This window comes from Rhinolophus hipposideros, assembly GCF_964194185.1.
Source record: "Rhinolophus hipposideros genome assembly, chromosome: 9".
NCBI lineage: Eukaryota > Metazoa > Chordata > Mammalia > Chiroptera > Rhinolophidae > Rhinolophus > Rhinolophus hipposideros.
The window spans coordinates 19,617,189-19,636,176 of record NC_138055.1 but is presented as its reverse complement, the minus strand read 5'-3'; the positions used below and the strand labels follow the sequence as shown (position 1 = coordinate 19,636,176).

General features: G+C 38.9%; 1 protein-coding gene across 15 annotated transcripts in view; it reads right to left on the bottom strand.

Moving 5' to 3' along the window:
- The window catches only part of ANKS1B (ankyrin repeat and sterile alpha motif domain containing 1B), a 915,638-nt gene that overhangs the window by 76,006 nt on the left and 820,644 nt on the right, over positions 1–18,988 (bottom strand). For 11 of the 15 annotated variants that reach the window (XM_081058249.1, XM_081058238.1, XM_081058246.1 and 8 more), the window contains 2 exons: positions 11,952–12,059; positions 9,729–9,908 (listed from right to left, as the gene is read on the bottom strand). In XM_081058249.1, coding sequence (XP_080914375.1) covers positions 9,729–9,908; positions 11,952–12,059 — 288 coding nt within the window. The remainder of the gene's footprint in view (positions 1–9,728; positions 9,909–11,951; positions 12,060–18,988) is intronic. The other 4 variants (XM_081058251.1, XM_081058252.1, XM_081058240.1 and 1 more) reach the window with 1 other exon arrangement.

The following is an 18,988-nucleotide window of genomic DNA, read 5'->3' as shown; positions in this document are numbered from 1 at the left end:
CGACGCATCAGGGGACAGGACTACCGTGTTTCCCAGGAAATAAGACCTAGTCGGACCATCAGCTCTAAGGTGTCTTTTAGAACAAAAATTCATACAAGACCTGGTATTAAAAGGTACAAACTGTCAGTTAGAAGATGAATAAGTCCTAAGGATCTTATGTATAGCATGGTGACTGTAGCTGATAATACTTTATTGTATAATTGAAATTGGATAAGAGTATATCTTACTCTTATCTCACCAAACAAAAAGAAGGTAACTATGTGAGGTGATGAATTGTTAATTAACTTGATGGTAGGAATCCTTTCACAATGTTTACGTATATCAGATCATGACATTGTACAATTCATTTTGTCAGTTATACCTCAATAAAGCTGGGGGGAAAAAAGACCCAGTATTATATTTTATTGTATTATATTATATTAATTATATTAAATATACTAAGTTATATTATAATATTAATTATATTATATTATACCCGGTCTTATATTAAAATAAGACCAGGTCTTATATTAATTTTTGCTCCAAAAGATGCGTTAGAGCTGATGGTTCAAGAAGGTCTTATTTTTGGGGAAACACAGTAGATATACTTTCTGGCCCCTTCCCACTCTAAAATCCTGTTTTTCTTTAATAGAAGGAACAGAAGAACCTTCTGGGCATTAATGCACATAAAGAACTACAACCTTTTGTGATGCTGCCTTCAAACCTCATTAAAATAAAGAGCTATACAGAATGGCGGGGATCACATCATTTCACAACTGTTTATATGAAGCAATTGTTTGCTATCCCTCATTTGTAAAGAATGAAACATTGGATGAGAAGACAGAAGGGTTTTCTTCAAATACCATGCTCATCCATGCTACCTTAGGGATTCAATTCTCTACTAACCTTGCAGTTACATAAGGTATTAGATATTAATAGAATTTGTAAAAAGGACTCAAAACATTGCACTGGAGCCTTTTGGGGTTCTAGAATTTCTAGGATGTTTCATGCCGGCTGGTACCCAGTTTGTAGGGACAACTTGGGGTGTTCATCACAATGGTTCAAGTGCAGGCTATGAAGGTAGACTGCCTGGGTTCAAATCCTGTCTCTGCATCTCATGATACGTGTGGCCTGGGGTTAGCAATATAAACTCTCTGTGCCTCGGTTTCCCCACTATGAAGTTGTATTAATCAGTGTTGACTGACAATGATGGCAATGAACTGCCAGGTCTGAGCTGGGAGGTGATACGCCACTGTTCTAGGTAGTTTAGTTCTCTAAAATATTTGAGATCATCTCAATTTGTGTTCAATGTGGAGTTCTAGGAACCTGTGGTTTTGTGGTGCCTACAACTGTGTATTTATGGAATGCTTATTATAGGGAATTGAAAAATGACCAGGGAAGAGTCAGGCCTTGTCCTGACAAAGCTAACATACACTTTAAGAGAAATAAAACACTGTAACATAAAATATAATGATATATTTTGACATGTGCTAACTCATAAACTGTTTAAAAGTACTGAAGTATGGATATCATCCGTAAATCCTTTCCAAACAGCTCCAGTGCTAATAGGTTATAACACAGATAGGAACTGCTTATACAGTGTTTGGATTCCTAAGAACCATTGTTTCCCTGTCAGTACAGAGGTATTAGTTTGGGCTTACAAGTGGGAAAATAAAAATAGTTTTGTAAAATGTAGCTACATATTATGAGCTTTACTTTAAAATACATTTAGGCCCAGTTGCAGTTGAAAAAGCAGAAAAAAGCTAGAAGTCATCTCAAAATAATAATTTCCCAAACCCAAACACATAGCTTTGTAGTTTGTAAAATCCTTTGACAAATACTATTTTCTCTGTGCCTCACAACAATGATGCGAGCTGGGAATTAATCTCACTTTAGGAAGAGAAAACTAAGGCTCTGAGTAGTTAAGAGGCTTGTTCAAGGTTACAAAGGTAATAGATATCAGAGATGGGATTTTCAACCCTGATCTCCTTACTTCAAATCTGGTATTTTAAAAAAGCTCATAAATTAAGTATGAAAAAAAAGAAATCAATACCATTGTGATACAACAATTTTCCATCAGACATTGTCAGAATTTGAAAGTCAAATGGGTTTATTCAGGCATCTACTATTGCTCTCTCTGTCTTACTAGAAACCATACCCATTTCTGGTCATGGCCCTTTGACTGCAGGAGGAACTCCCTTCTCATTTCAGTCCGGGTGGTTCCGGTGGAGCTAAAACCACCTTCAGTCATGTGACCTTTGCCTGGTTAATCTCTCTCTCCCCCCCACCCCCGTCTTTCTCTCTCTCTCTCTCTCTCTCTCTCTCTCTCTCTCTCTCTCTCTCTCTCCCCTTTGTGATTAGCTCAGGACAAATAAGCAATCCAAACCAGGCTGATCAGAACCAATGGGACTCAATCTGGGATTTTTTGGGGGCAACTCTTGGAAAGAAAGCCCTCTTTCTAGTATGTTCAAGTTTCGTAGGAACTGGACTTTGAAACTGCTCTCATGTAGAGAAAGCCTGTCTGGGAAGAGAGGAGAGCAGAGCTGAGCTATGAAGAGCCAGAGGGCAAGACATCAGACAAGCATGGGGATCAGGTCTATCTGACTTTGCAGTGAAATGATTCAGATGCATGCCATGCCCTTTTCTGTTTAAGACATCTTGAGTTGGATTGTTACTTGCATGCGTCCAGAAAAGTTCCTACTGATATATTACTTTAGTAACACACAAACGGAATGAACTCAGACAGCACTGCATAAGCAGCCCTATTTCTTCTAGTCATTAAGAAAACCCTTCTCTTCCTTTCTCTCTCTCTTTTTTTTTTTTTAAACACTGGAATAAAAAGAGGGAGAAGGAGAATAAGAGAATTCTTCTACCCTTGAAAATTTAGAAAGGTCAGATTATACCAGCCCAAACTCTGACCAGTGGACCCGAGAACAGGACTGAATATAATGAGAAACATTCCAAAACTTGAACAAGTAGAACAGTAACCTGGTGTGCCTTTTTGTGAACAAGCCGCTCAATGTCAGCAAGCCTAAGGCGCCGTGAAATATCACAAGGTCGATGCCACTGAAATAGGGTTTTTATGTATTGTCAGATTTCTGATTTATTCAGTTGAAAATAGGATCTTTTCTATTGATGTTTTTTTAAAAACCCATGGTCTAGTTTTAATTGGAAACCTTCACACTGGTTAATTCCCAGTACGCGGAGGGAAAGTGGAGACATCAGAGCTTCCCTAGCAAAATGACTGGAGGTGTTACGTCTATCTGGCATCTGCCTTATTTGCCTCACTGATGGGCTTGATCGAGAATAAGAGAACGAGACTTGTAAGATGAGTATCAAAACGTAAAATGCACCCACTTCTTCCCATTATTTTTTAAAGACCAATGTACAGTATAGACAGTAGCATGGCAATGTGGCCTGAAAGACACTAATCATATTGCAATTTCCAAGCCCGAAGTTGTCACAGGGAGAGCGGCGTATATTTTGAGAAAAGACAATTAACTGTTCCCATTAATAAACCGGGTGCACAACCCATCGATTTTAAGTTCCAAGTACAAAAGCAACGTTTTCCACTCCTGCTTGGTATGATGCCTTTGGGAATAGATGGCGGGTGGTTTAGAGTTTCTGGCTTGAAACAGGGCGCAGATATCATCAACATCTCAAGTTATGTCTGAAGCTGGTAGGTCAGCTTGTCAACTCGACAAGCTGTCACATCGGAAGTTCCTGATGGAAGAGCTTATTGAGTTTCTTCTTCTTCTTCTTTTTTTGTTTTGATTATATATTATCTGTCTGTGCTTAAGTATAACAGTTGCTCTTTAGACCTTCATGGGGGAAAGTGCTGAAGTTATGGACAGGCTGAGCCTTGCTGAGGAGCAGCTAAGTAATGAAAATCTAAATTAAAAACTAGCCCCTAACTTATAATTTAAAATCTGACATAACACAGTAATAAGAAAACTTGTATAGTTTCTTTGGGGGAAAAAATCACTTTGGAAAATGCTGTTCCTCTTAACACAGTTGTACTATTTTCTAAAGGCTGCATCTGTAGATTCCCGTAATGCCAGAGCAGAGTGGAGAATTTCTAGGAACAACAGGCTTTCCCTCCCAGGACAAGTATAAAAGAATACACTACTCTCTTCCTTCTTTCCTAAGCATTTGCTTCATGGCTTTTTGAGATATCCATGCTTCTCTAGGTAACAATTTTGTGTACTGCGTACTTCAAACAAGTTCTAAACTTCACTTAAGGAAAAAATAATCCTTTCTTTCTCACTTAATGTTTAATCTGACCATGTTACAGTAGCAACAGGTTATTACTGTGAGATATCCTTTGCTGCACACTTTTGGAACCTGTATGTGCGGAGAACTATTCTATCTTTCCCCTGCTTTTCCTCACTTTGATGATCATTTTGCACAGATTCCCTTTCCACCATGGTCGACGCTCCTTGGCAGCCTTCATATTTATACAATTGAAATCATAAAGAGGGAAATTCCAATTCCATTCCCAATATACTTTCTAAGCATGGATAACACTAGCACAAAAAGATACTTTTTATAGAATGCTACAACCACCTGAGCACTCACCATTATTATAGCTTTTGAATTAATTGGCCCTATGAAGAATCAGAGACCTTTGAATTAGGGACTGATGGGTGCTATACCTGAATTGATAGTCATATCACATGTATATGACAAGTACTATATATATCCCGGGGGTGCCAAAAACTGTATACACGACTTGTATTCATCTTTTGTTATCAGTAATACTGAGTTTTACAATTTGAATATAGTTTTTCCTTTCTTAAAATGTGTACACATTTTTTTGGCACCCTCTTTATTGATTTACAACTTTGAACACGCTTTTACATAATTATCTTAATTTATCCAAACCCGGAAGGCAGGCATTACCCACATTTTAAAGACAAGGAAACTGAAGTTCAGAGAAACCCCATGACTTGGTACAAGTCACACAGACAGACAGAAACCAAATCAGAACTCCAGCTGAAGAAGCCATGAAGGAAACAGCATCCGCGATTTAGAGAAACCCCACAAGCAAGCTCATCTCTGTAAAAGCGGTAAACCCCACAGCAACCTGCAAAGCTTTTCACAGACATAGGAGAAGGACAGAGTTCTACCAAGGCGTGCAGGGTGGGTTTCCACTAAAAGGACCAACAAATAACCATTAGAGTTCTGAATTTACGGGGTTTCATGATGACAACCGTGAGCTGATTCAAAATGAGTTTCCACTAAACTATCAGTGATTTTATCCCCGTTCTGCTCTTTGTGCCTATGTAAGTGTAATCTATTATAGCATATGAAAAATTAACATTTGTTGAACTGTTATTAAACTATTTTATATCATTTAGAGGCAGCCCAGAGGGCAGCAGGAGCCACGGAGGAACCGGGATACGATCAGGCAGAGCAGAGCATGGGTGCTGGCTGTGCCATGCACCAGTTGTGAGGCAAATCATTCACCCACCTGAGCTTCCTTGGGTACAGAAAGAGCTGTTGTGAGGATGAAACAAAATACCGCACCTGGAACCCCAAACATGGAGCTGGCCACGGCAGGGCTTCTGTATGGCTGAGGTTCATTTCTCTTCCTTATACAACATCAAAAAGATGAATATTTGTGACTCCAATATGTGAAATGCTTTCAAATAAAGAAGGAATTGATCTAGTCATACTTATTAAGTAATACTGTTTGGATCAGAATATATTAGACGTTGAACTGAATCAACTTTCGATGATTTAGAAGCAATTTACACAAAGCCTTCATAGAGCCTAAGATACTGCTCCAGGCAAGTCCTAATTTGGTTTCTTGCTGGCTGTGTTACCTGGTACTCGGGCGAATCATGTAGTTCATCAGTTTCCTTGTCTTTACAATGTGGCTCATGCCTGCTTTTAGGTTTGTATGTATCAGAGAAGGTCACCATCCCAGGCACTATTAATATTTTCATTTAGATGACAGCATTCAAAGCACAAGGACTTCTCCATGGTGAATTTCCCTCATTCCTATAGAGCTAAAAGTTTGTGCAGAAATATGTCTTCCTCTTCCTGTTTAGGAGTCTTTTTAATTTTGTGAAAATAGAGGTATTATTTCATTTTCCCGTAAGTATTTTCTATAAATGGAGGCCTTCTATAAATGAGTTTAAGTTTAGCACTGGGGAACTCTTTTCCCTTTTTCATAACTTTGAAGAATGTGGCCTCTAAACTTTATTAATTCCATTACTCTCCTTTATTATTCATTTTAAGAGTACTTTGACTTCTCTTCAATATCACTTGAGAAAATTTCTAAAGATTGAGATTAGGCTGTAAATACTGGAAGTACTTTTCCTCTTTCTGATCTATTTTCATATACTGTCTCATCTCCCCAGAGCTTGGACTTAGAAGCTGATCTGCCATGTGCCACACACACACACAAACACACACACACACACACACACACACACACACACACAGAGCTGTGCAGGACACCTTGTTTGTGCTAAAATGATAATAACAGGTGTGAATACTTGGAAAATTTAAAAGCTCTATATGCATTAAGGTATTACTATATAAAGTGTGTGTGCAACATTTGTTAGAGGTATGGAAATAGGGGAGCATTTCAGAACTTCTGAGCTAATGTGTCCAGTTTAGTATTATAGGCTAGTAAAGCTATGTTTTTAGCATAATAGGAAACCCATTGTTTAAATGTGTTTCCATCATTACATTCGTTATTTTAAAAACTGCTACTAGTACTAAACTCAATTTTGTTTCTCACATATTCATCTAAGACAATTTGATGCCAGAATATTGTTTATATCAGAATAAAAGCAAACAACAGCTACAATTTTTGCAAATCCCCTATATTCCAAGACATGTATTTTAAAAATTGGTTTAAATTGAAAACAAGCAATTAAACATAACTCTAGTGTTTTTAAAAATATTTTCCAACAAATAAGCTTAAATTTATCTTAATTAAACTGTAAGCACTGGTTTTCCAAGTTAAGTAGAGCATCTGCAAACATCTACTGAGCAGATTTTAAGAAGGCAAAACGCCTATGAATTATTGCAACTACCAAGAACTTAAGGTTTCGGGCCTACGGCTGGGATTCCAAACCACTCTGGTGGGAGCTCAGATAAACTTGAAAAAGTAGGGGGGGTTTCTGAGAACATGGATTTGTCCTGGTGATTTTCTAGTAACTGCATTTTCCTTTCTTTCAGCAAGTAGGAAAGGAACTCTGAGGATGGACTTCTGTGACTTAGCAAGAAACAGACTGGTTAGGCATGCATTCACCAAGCTACAGTAAGCCTCTTGGGAGAAATCCCTTGGGAAAGAACCACGGGGACTGAGCTCCTGGTGGAAAGGAAGGAGATGTAAGTAGCTGTCTGCTTACCGGGATTTTAATTGCTAACGCAAGTCTTCATTCAGGAAGAGTCAACTTTATTGGCTAAGCACATAACTTTGGGGGAAGAATGTGGTTTAGAGAGAGTATGACAGGTTTAAAAAAGCAAATGTATTTAAAATGTATTATAGCAAATGACCAAAAAAAAAAAAAAAAGGAAGAAAGGAAGAATAAGAAGAAACATCAATTGAGTGGTTGAGTGGTGGAAAATAACACTGTTTAACAACAAAATTACCGAGTATTTAATATCTTGACAGGTTAAAGCTTTGAAATGGCATTACTTTTAAGAGGTACACACATGTTCATTTCTCCACGATTTTTGGCATTTCCAAGGCTACAATTAATGTAACCTAAAGGGTTGCAATCCCAGAGTCCCCTTTTCTTATTGATCAGATTCCTGTAGTGCCATCTCTTATTTTCTCTGCAGCAAAAGTGCTGTATCGAACAACAGGATTTAAGAAAATTTCTAATAAGCTCCTGGTTCTTGATGGAAGCCTGCTTCTGTATCAGTCATTTGATCACTGTGGGTCTACACGTGAGGTGAATAAGCACATTCACACAGGTCACCATAAGTCACCAAATCCTATCCACCTGCTTATCTCACTCCTCTTTCTGCTTTTGGGTCTTTCTCACCTGGCCAGATACAAGTTCAGTCAATTTCCTCAAGAGCAACACAATTCCTGAAAGCAAGGCATTATGATTGCACTGACAAGAAAAAGACCTAGACCATTCGAACGGTATTACTGCTCCTACTTCGTGAATCTCATAAAGAAAGGAAGAGAGCAATCTTGTTAGATAACCTCCGAGTGTTCACACATAGGTGGAAGAGTAATTAATTTCCTCTTTGAAAAATCTGTACTATGCGGAGAAACTTCATAAATTATATGAGCAGCTGAGAGAGGTGATTCTGTTCCTGAAGTTGGCATAGTCAATAATAGCTAATGCTCATTAACAATGCACAGTCCTTCCTTACTCAGAGAACAGAAGGGTTCAGAAAAGGCCCAGTTTGTGTTAATACATAAAGACTACGTGGTTCATGGTTAAGACAAATCATGGCTCTGAAACGCTGTCATTAGAAATAGTTAACCACATACTTGGTCCACAAATACTAACAAGCAGCAGGAAATATACAAAGAGTTTGGGGAAAAAAAAGCTTTCAGACTCTGTTTATAAGAACATCAGGGAAAACAGTAATAAGGATTAAAACACAATACTTAACAAGAGAGAACGGGAAAATTACTCTTTTCTTGTCTCTCCTAACATTTTCCATCTCCCTTCTATAACAGATTCTCTGTAACCCCAACATTGCCATTCCTTGCACAAAGAACAATTCAAAATTGAGAAAGCTAAAAAAACAGAGGCAATGTCCCAGGCCATTTCTCTCCAGGGGCATCTGCAGGCAGAACAGCCTGAAATAGTTTCCAGAACATTCTCTTCACATTTGTCTTTTGTAAGCGGCATCATAGAATGTTTACCAAATGCTTTTAGAAACAGAAACGGAATCTCATCAAACAGTTGAGAAAAATATTTAACAACCAAGGCGAAGCAATTACAGTCAAATTTTCACCTCGAGATTTTCATCTTAGGTGTGGGAGGCAGAGAGAAACCTCTTAACACATCGGTCTGAACCTAGAATGAAGATGAAAAGAGTTGAATCTGCCAATAGTTGTCAACAAGTCCGTAACTTAAAAGCTCAGGGCGAAATGGCAGAGCGAGCTGCCCATCTGAATGTGCTGTAAGGACAGCACCACTGTTTGGCTGACTCGAGTTTCTGAGCAGCAAGCTAAGGACAGGCCAGAGACGGACTTCCACACCAAAACCATGGAAAGGTCTGAACGTGACAGAGCTCCCTCTTCAGTTATTTGTGTCAGGCAGCGTCATCATTTTTAACTGCTCAAGGTGACCACATGAGATGACGCAACTAGTCCCAAGAGAATAATTCTATACAAATGGGTACATGTGGGAGGCAGTTAACATTACTCGGAGTTAATACTTCCCCCCAAATTCTGCCCTGTCATCCAGCCGAGTTATGTTTCATAATCCAGACTTTTATTATTCATTTTCATTATGATTCGATTCTTGCTCAGTATTATTCCCTTTAGAGGAAAGACTTTCTGGGTGCAATGAAATCAGACATAGTTTCTTCAGTAAGAATGGATGATAAAGATCTGTGTATACCTTCCATTCCCAGAAAGGTCTGTTCCAGTCTAGTTCAAGCGAGCAGGACATGAAAACCATGACATAAAGTGGTCAAATTCCAGTTGGGGTGGACAACAGGCATCCACTGTAAGCTATTGTTCAATATTAGAAGGCATTACTTGATATGGGTAAAAGGCAAAAGAAACGTCACAGAGGCTTTTAACACCTTACCTGAGCCATCTGCCTCTCCAGTTTTGATCGGGGAATATCATCAAAGTAGTTTTCATTTCTTCTCCTCCTTGCATCGCCCTGCATGATAATGTGAGGAACGTCTAGGGAGCCACCAGTGGTGTAAGTGCTTTGGCTAAGTGATGGAGACAACTGAGGAGGAGTGTGATTACCACTGGGTTCCTGAATGGAAATACATCATGAAGTAAATACCATATTTTTGCGGCTAACCTTTGGTTGCAAAATCGTGAAATACTGACAAGACAAACTGCGGGGGTGGGGAGTCATTTTTGAATCAACTGCTAAGGAATGGATGACACTCCACCACGTTATTAATCGTTAACTCGTTATTATCGAGTTCATACTTTTTCCCCTAAGTCTTTCAGGTCATAGTTTAAAGTATAAAGAATCAGGCTGTTTTCTTAAACCAGCACTATGGGTGAACTCAGGGGAGAGCACACACATGTCGGGCACCCCTGATGCTATCACCTGTGTTTACAAGGGAAGGAGCTGTGTCTTCATGGGGACAGAATGTCCTCACTATGGTAGACGCCATGATGAGAAAGCTTAAATGGGAACCAATGGGTCTTGATCCTCCATCACAGAGTGATCTGGCAATCAGGTGGGGAAGAGGACACAGCATGGAAACACAGCAAGTCACATGTACAGACGGCAGAGTAATGCATATGACAGAGGATACGTTAAGCTGAAGGGAAATGATCAGAGATAAGACAAGGGATGGCAGACAGCTGGGCTCTAGTGTTTGCAAATAAGAGGAGGATTGGATCATGCTGATTCCCAGATCTCCCCCAGATGTTCCGGACCTCTTCTGACAAATTAAGGTTCTGTACTTTTTCTTGGGAATCTCTGTCATTACCCTAAATCTTTTCCAGGGAGCCAGAAGGTCAGGCTCAGAAGGGGAAGGAAAGAGAGTAAAGTAGCAGGAAATGACTACTCTAAAGAGTTATTTTAGGATGCTTACACTGATGGTAGCTATATCTTTCTCCCCTTTCGTGTAGCAAAATGAAGGCAAGACAATAATCCATTTTTAGCCTCATTTTCCTCCCAATTTATTTGAAACTCCTCTTATTGAGAGAGAAAAACAGGTCCTATTTCTACTTTACTATTCTCAACGCCCTCAACTAGCCTCCAAATGTCCTAGTGTATCCCAATTGCCCCAATAATCAATTTCCCTTAGGGCTCCGTCCTGAAGCCAATTCTCTTACATTTTCTGAAATCTTAGTGCATTTCCTTCCTTAAAACTGAATCAGACTCAAATCTTAACAGCTCCTCTCCTGCCCGACCCTCTGCTACGCTTACAGTGGTTATGTTGTTTGCTCAAGTTCCCTGATAAGAGACATTCTACTGCATTTCATTGCTGGCAGTTACGGCTAAGTGCCATGCTGGTGGTGGTCATCATTTATTATCATGACCTTTTCTGACAGTTGCAGAAAGGGAATCAGAAGCAAGCAAGTGCAGGGCTGAGTAAAGAGAACAGAGTTGGAACTCTCCAATGGTCATGGAGATCTCAGCTTTTTGATGAATTTTAGAAAAGTTTCTTTTGGCCTCACGAAACCCAGCGACTGTTGGCTACACCTCCCCGTTCCATTCGGCCTGGCAATCAACTCTCGCATTTTCTCCTCTCTGCTCTTGCCTTCCTTCCCCTTCCACTTTCGTTCTTTCTCCTTCATCTAGGGTTTCTCTCTAGTGTCGCTACCCCATAATTCTAAAATCTAGCTGAACGAGTTTGTTAAATAAAATTCTAGATTCTCTATTCTTAATCTATGAAGTAAGTAAATCTGGGAAATTTTTACTTTCTTAAATAACAGAAGACCCCAAGGTTAATTTTAAATTGATCTTTACTTAACTGTAGTCCCTGATCGGTTTTCTTTCTGTGGGTTTGAGGAGTTTCACAGAAAACTCATTTCCTCTCTCCTGGTGTAGATGGGAGCGTGGGATGGCAGTAGCGGGAGTGGCTCTTTAAAGGTGGTGGTTTGTCAGATGTGTATCTAAATCTCAAAAATATATATTTAACCAATGGAGGGAAAAAAAATCTTGTTTTATAAAACACAACCAAAAGTGAGATTGTTCTCTTACATGGATTAGGTAAGCTATGTGGAAAACAGCCTGTACTTCCTGACCCATTGCTTCAGTCATTTCATTGTATTGCCCAAAATAAATTTGGGGGTAAGAGTACAGAACGACATGAATGTGCTGAGCACTTACCCTGAGGGTGATGGACCGAGGGGGCTTTTGTGGTGGGTCCTCGTGCAGCCTGTCTCCCAGAGATGCCAAAATACGTTTCCTGTGGCCAATCAAACTGATTTTTAAAACCTGGAACGACATATATTTGGGTTAAATATTTCATTTGAGAAAAGTATTTTTTGTATGTCCTAAAAGATGAAGGAATGAAAAGAGATTTGTGCAGTTTACTCCTGCACTATGGGATGTAGTGTGAAATCAGTGTGGCCCTTCGAGTCCAGGGAGATGGGAGTAACATGGAGAAAGTCTCGAGGGGCAAAGTAGTGGGGTTAAGGAGAGAAAGCAGAGACAGTGCTCCTTTTACTCAAGCAGCCCTAGAGTCCCATTCTCTACCCAGCAGCCGCAAGACCTTTTATTAAGTGCAAGTTGAGCTTTAGTCCTCACCATCCGAACCCTCCCATAGCTTGCTATTGCTCTTAGGATAAAATCGGAGCCCTAACCTGCCCTCAAGGCCCAACACGGCTGGTTGCCCTCTGTCGCTGTGTCTCTGCCTCTCTCCCCTCCATTCAGGAGATTCAGTCACACTAGCCATCTCTGTTCCTTGAACGCTCCGGACTCATTCTCGCCTTGGGGCCTCTCCCCGTTTGTCCATCTGCCTAGAATGCTCCCCCTGAGATCTTCAAATGATGCCTTCTTGTCCCTCCAGACTGCACAAGTGTTGTCTCCTCACAAAGGCCTGCCCCCCACCCCCTCCCCGCCTCAGTGAAAGAACTGTGCCCACAACGCGCTCACGCTGGGTTGGGTAATGAATTCCCAAGGTACCCAATGTGTAAATGTTTTATTTAAAAAATTTTTTTCTCTTTCCAAATTTTAAGAGGAAAGGATGGGCATTTCTTTGGGCATTTCATCTTGTGCTAGCTTGAATTTTTATTTGCTTATTTGTCAATTAGCTTATTGGCTTTCCTGCCTAAATTTATTTAGATTTCAAAATAGCATTTAAACTAGAATGTCCCCATGCACCATATCCCAATGATTTTTATAAACCTTCATCCTCCCAGGCTGATGAATCCTAATCTTTGCAGTTTGTTTTCATAAAGCAGTTCCTCTTTCCCACAGATCATTTCTGTTGACTTTCTCTGTATCTTCTCCCACCCTAGCACAACTGCTTAATGTTTGTTGAACAAGTTGCTCATAATATTCCAGGTATAAGTGAATCTGGCTTTACATTTGAGCAGGATACTATTTTTTGCTTTTAATACCTCTTTTAAATGCCCTTTCTAAGCACTCCTGATTTCTGGCTGGCCTTTTACCCACAGTAGGGATAAACTATGGAGAAAAATGTACAGTGACAGTAAAATCTTTTAATTTTGCTATAGCTGATAGTTCAAAGCCCTTTAGTCTTGGAAGGACGGTTTGAATTATTTCTCCCTAAATTCCTTATCTTATAGTTGTCCATGCAGAAGCCAATCTGCCATCCCCCCGCCCACCTTTCTCCGATAGCGCTGTATTACCTTTCTGCCCTTATATTAGTCAGCTTGGCATTTCACTATCTGGAGGAGCTTGGCAGTTTTTGCAAATTTGGGAATTTCACCATACACTACTCCTTTCAGATGATTTACAACATGCTAAGTAAGTGTGGTTCCAGTGCTGTTTACTTGCAGGCAACCAACATTGTTTATTTGATCCAGAGAAATGCCTTTATATTCTCACATTTGTTTCCCTTTTTTTTAAAAAAGCATCAAGATCAAAGAATTCCCCCATTTCAGAAAAATACATTAACCTTTTCAAATGCATTTTGTAAGTCTAAAAACACTACATTTTATCATTCTCCCTTATTCTTATTCTCAATTACTTTGCCAAAGGCTTTTCCTGGATATGAATATTTCCCATAAAACCCCACTGGCTTTTTCCCAGTAGGTAATGGGATCTGATGCTGATGGTCCTAGCTTGGAGCCCCGAGTCTTGCTAAGAAACGTTTTCATAGTAATACAGACATTTAAAATTATTTTGAGAATAACTGACACTAAACAACAAATAACTGTGGTAAAATCGAGCTGGTAGAACCTCCATTGCTGCTTTGGGTTTATTCTCCCACAACTCAATGGTGGACAAGTTACCTGACTCATTTGGTCTCTGTTTTTTCACCTATAAAGTGAGGAACTTAATGACAATCTCAAATGTTGGGAAGATGATGAGTGAAATTGTGAGAATAACCAGCACGGTGCTTGGCACATAAGAGATGCGACCTTCGTCACATGCTTATTCCAGCTAATGGACTCAAAGGATGCATGGAAATCCTGACCCAGAAAAACAGGGACTTAATGATTTTTACAATTAATCACGTCAAAAAAATTTGCTGGCACTTTGCATAAAGAGATGTAGCTAACCTTGGAAAAGCCCTCATTGAAGTGATATGTACTGGTAGAAATGGATCTGGTTTCTAGCTATTTAATACTAGACTGAATCTCAAAGAATGTGTACTGTTCTTCCAGGTACACCAGTTAGTCTCTGACAGGAGGTAAGCTGAGCCATTCTTCTACACTGGAGCTCCATACCTGCCTCTTCCAAAGAACTGCCCAGAAGAGGATGGATGATTAGATAGACAGAGAGATAGAACAAATTAACAAAGAACGATAACTCATATCAAGAACATTTGGATAGATCTCCTTATTTATCAGAAATGATCCCAAATCACAGAAGAAAGTGATCAGATAACTATCATTTATTGAACATTTACTATGTTCTAGTTGTGCTAGTTGTGCTAGAAACTGAGCATTATACCGTGTTTCCCTGAAAATAAAACTTGGCCGGACAATCAGCTATAATGTGTCTTTTGGAGCAAAAGTTAATAAAAGATCCAGTATTATATTATATTAATTATATTAATTATATTATATTAATTATATTACATTATATTAATTATATTATATTGTATTATATTATAGACCTGGTCTTATAGTAAAATAAAACTGGGTCTTATATTAATTTTTGCTCAAAAAGATGCATTAGAGCTGATTGTCCGGCTAGGTCTTATTTTCGGGGAAACATGGTATATGTATATAAATGTCTCATTTAATCCATAAAATAACATTATCATTCCCATTTTAGAATGCAAAACTCAGAAATCCTGAGTAACTTGTCTGTGGTCACATTGCTAAGAGGTATCCTGGCTCGTGCACACCCGATTCTTTTGTTTTTGTTTTGTTTTTCTAATTAAAGTTTTGGGGGTGACAATGGTTACTAAAGTTCCATAGGTTTCAGGTGTGCAATTCTGTGATACATCATCTATATGTCACATTGTCGCACCCGATTCTTAGCCTGCTCTTTACCACCTACCATGCTCGTCTTGGTATTAACCTCTACACCTTAGCTACACTATCAGTTATACCATTACGAGGTGCATCTTAAGATGGTGCTTTATGAATTGTCATGTTCAAAACATTTATACTGGGTCTTGACTAGCTGAAAAACATTAAAATAAGACAGCTTCAGTTTTGGACGAGGCTTATCGCCGTGTCAAAGCCAGACCAAAGAGCTCAGGCAGTTACCTCACAGAATTCCCTGTGAAAGGCAGGTACCCTCACTTTTCGAGTTTGCTTTATGCTACTTTGCTTTTACGAAAGATCTACATTAGTACCTGTTTTTGCTAACTGAAAGAAATCTGAAGGGGATTTTCACTTTTACAAAAATAAAAATAAAAAAGGCGAAAATCGAAAATAGCATCAGTGTTTGTTTTGCAGGGAGACGTTATAGAGGCAGCTGTGCCCTAAGCGGCTAGAGTGACCCCGCCGAGCTCCTTCCCGGGGAACCACACTCGGCATCTCAGCATCAAGCCGCCATAGCCTTGACCTGTGTCTGTGAGCATCTGTGCTTTGTCTTCATTATTTTGTGCATCGGTTAGCAAGATGTGTCCTAAGGTAAATTCTTCTTTGCTTTAAGCCATTTCCTGGGAACGCTCTACTTTCAGATATTGGGGGAAATCTGTATAGACAAAGAACAGGAAGTCCTCATCAACCCTAAATCAATCCAAGTTGGCTAATACTAGAGTGGAAGGGAGGGTGACATTTGGCTTCAAAACCCCCAAACTGAAAATATGAAATCGAATCAGCAAGACAATAGCAGAGAATATTCCAAAGAAAGATAGTCACTATAGGAAAGTCAAGTCCAAAGGCAATTGGGTTTGCCTTGACTGAGAACAGCTTAACAGCTGATCATTGTTGTAAGCAGATAGGGAAGTAGTGGAATCCTACCATCCCAAGCACCAAAACTGATGACCAGTCAGTTTATAAACCTTTAGTAGTGTTCAAAAAGCCAGAGCAATGGTAACTGTGGTAGAGAAAAATTCTGTACATTTTTCATTATTGCTTAGGTGGAAGTTAACTGCATCTACAAGGAACCCAAGGGAGTAAAAGTAAAATAATGGTAATATATTGGAGATTCAGTTATTCTAAGACATTGACACAATTCAGTTCAATTCAAAAAAACAATATTGAGTTTCTGCCACAAATTATTTAGAGGATTCAAAGGAGAAACTTAGAGGGATTGGGCACAAATAACTACATTGTCAAATCATAAACTAAGAAAAAATTATTATACACATGAGCACAAGGATGTGGTTCCGACAGATAAGAAATAAAAGGTATTGCATGTTTTCTTAATGGTTTTTAAGACACCTATCATGAGAAATGTGGGTCAAAGGCAAGGAATATTGTTGAAATAACACAGGCCTGCCTCATATTGGTATCATCAATCATAGCAGCCATCTGTAGGAATTCTCTCCATTTTCAATTAAACAAGACAACTTCAGAAACCACATCAAAAATCCCGGCAATAGAATAACTGTGCTGAGTGACAATGCTATAATATTATGTCACTGTCATTTATGTTTCTGGGTTTAGCTGTGGGAATTCTGCCAGACAATATCATGATATCCTTGTACTGAATAGCTCACATCAGAATATATGTCACAGCAACACTGCAAGTCAGTCAACATAGACTTGTTTTTCCTTCTTAAATTTAATGTAATATAAATTAAACCTGTAAAATTTAACATGATGTGAATTAGACGTTGTTTTCTCTTTATCTGCTTTTAAAAAATTAATGTTTTGATTATAGTGACAATACCAATACAATTTCCCATTGTAGAGACAAAAAATACAGAAAACAAATAGGAGAACAAGTTCTCCAGAGGCTATTAGCATTTAGGCTTATTTCCTTTCACTTTGTCCCCATGATTATGTTTTGTAGTGGCCATAATGTAAGTACAATTTTCACCTTCATTTTTTTACCCATTATTAAAGCTAAGGAACTTTGCTACATATTCAACTCTTAGTAGACATTTTAAGTAACTCCATATTACCATATTATCACTTTAGAGAAGCATGTCGTAATTCACTAACCAGTTCCCTTTTTGTTGGAAATTCAGTTTGTGCTTCTTTTTCTGGATATCAAACATTCCACGTCCTTAAAAAATCCTATCACCCTACAATTTCCATTTTCATTGCCATGTATGCATAAACACAATGAAAAAACACCAAAGAAAACTGCAAGAATGCACATGACGCATGAAGAAAAGTCATGTAGCGACAGTCTGTCTCCACGTTCCGCATGAAATCTCAATCCATTTATTGCTGGCTGGACCAAGTCCTCCAGGGAAAATCGCAAATCCACATAATCTTCCTCAGTGTCACATTTTGCATTTGTCATATTTTGGAGTTCAGATTTAGCTGACAGACGTGAAATAACACATGTAGCTGGAATCCTCCAGGGATTTCACAGGCAGCACTACTGAGCACACGAGTGATTCTAGTTATCACCGCCATGGGACTGTATCCTTTTTATTCTGGGTTTTTATTTAGGGAGAGATTTTTATTTTACTTTTATTTAAATGGTATTGAGGATGAAGCAGGTTTGTCCTGCCTTCGGAATCGCCCTTCCCTTTTAAGGGGCAGACTGTTCCCCCTTTGCTTTTCTAGATATTTGCTAACTAAGGACAGCAGCTTCTGTACAAGTCTGGAGAGCTCCTCTGACTTCCAAGTGGCCTCTTCCAACAAAACTGCAAGTGTTCTGAGGAACTCTGGTGGTCTTAAATGTCCAGAAGGGAAGTTGAGGTGGAAGTTTATTTGCTTTGTTCTCATCTTTAGAACTAAAATTGCAATGAAATGTGAAGGATTTTTCCCCTTTCCTGCTTATAATTTCTAAACACTTTCCACCTGAGAGCATCAAGGCAAAAGTGCCTGTGTGTCATCCAATTTCAACTCCCGCAATTCCAGAAAGCCTCATTTGAACTTGCATCTGATTTTTGACTGTGACATTTTCTCTCTTATTTCTTGGACTGTAATAATCTATGTCTGGTAATAGTATGGTGGACAGAAGGACCTCTAAAGCAGAAAATCATGATATTTGGTTCTTCCTCTTGACTCTTTTGAGTGATCTTTTAACAGCTTTGAGTTGTGATATTAAAGGGACAATAAACAAACATTTACTGAGTGTCTTTCCCATATAACCCCTATGCTATGAATTTGTGAGTCATAAAGAAAAATATATTCAGTCCTCTCGGGCTCTCTATCCAGCACGTGGAAAAATATGAAAAAATATGTGTGTGCATATACTTCTATTATCCATCCATCTACCCACCCACCTAACATCTATTCATCTATCTATATAAATATATATGTCTACACAGCCTTCTAAGACTAACAGAGATTTCTGTAGATTCAATAAGAATGATTAGGAAGCTGCTCTGGAAATTATAAAGCACTGAACGATGGCATTATTCCTCTTTTTAGTGTAACAGTAACTTAAACCTTTCTTACTCTATCCTTGAATAACCCTAACAGCAAAATTTTAAATATTATTTTTGTTTTATTTACATGTGCTATCATGTCTATCTCTGGGTAGATATTAGACCAAGAACCACGCCTTTCCAGCTCTCTCTCCTTTTATCTAAAATGTCTTTGATTCCAGCCAAATCTCCTCCATGTTTTCAACTGTGACATATACATCTCTTTCGCCCAATACCTCTGAGTATTCTAGAATGTCTTTTCCCTCCTTTTCATTAG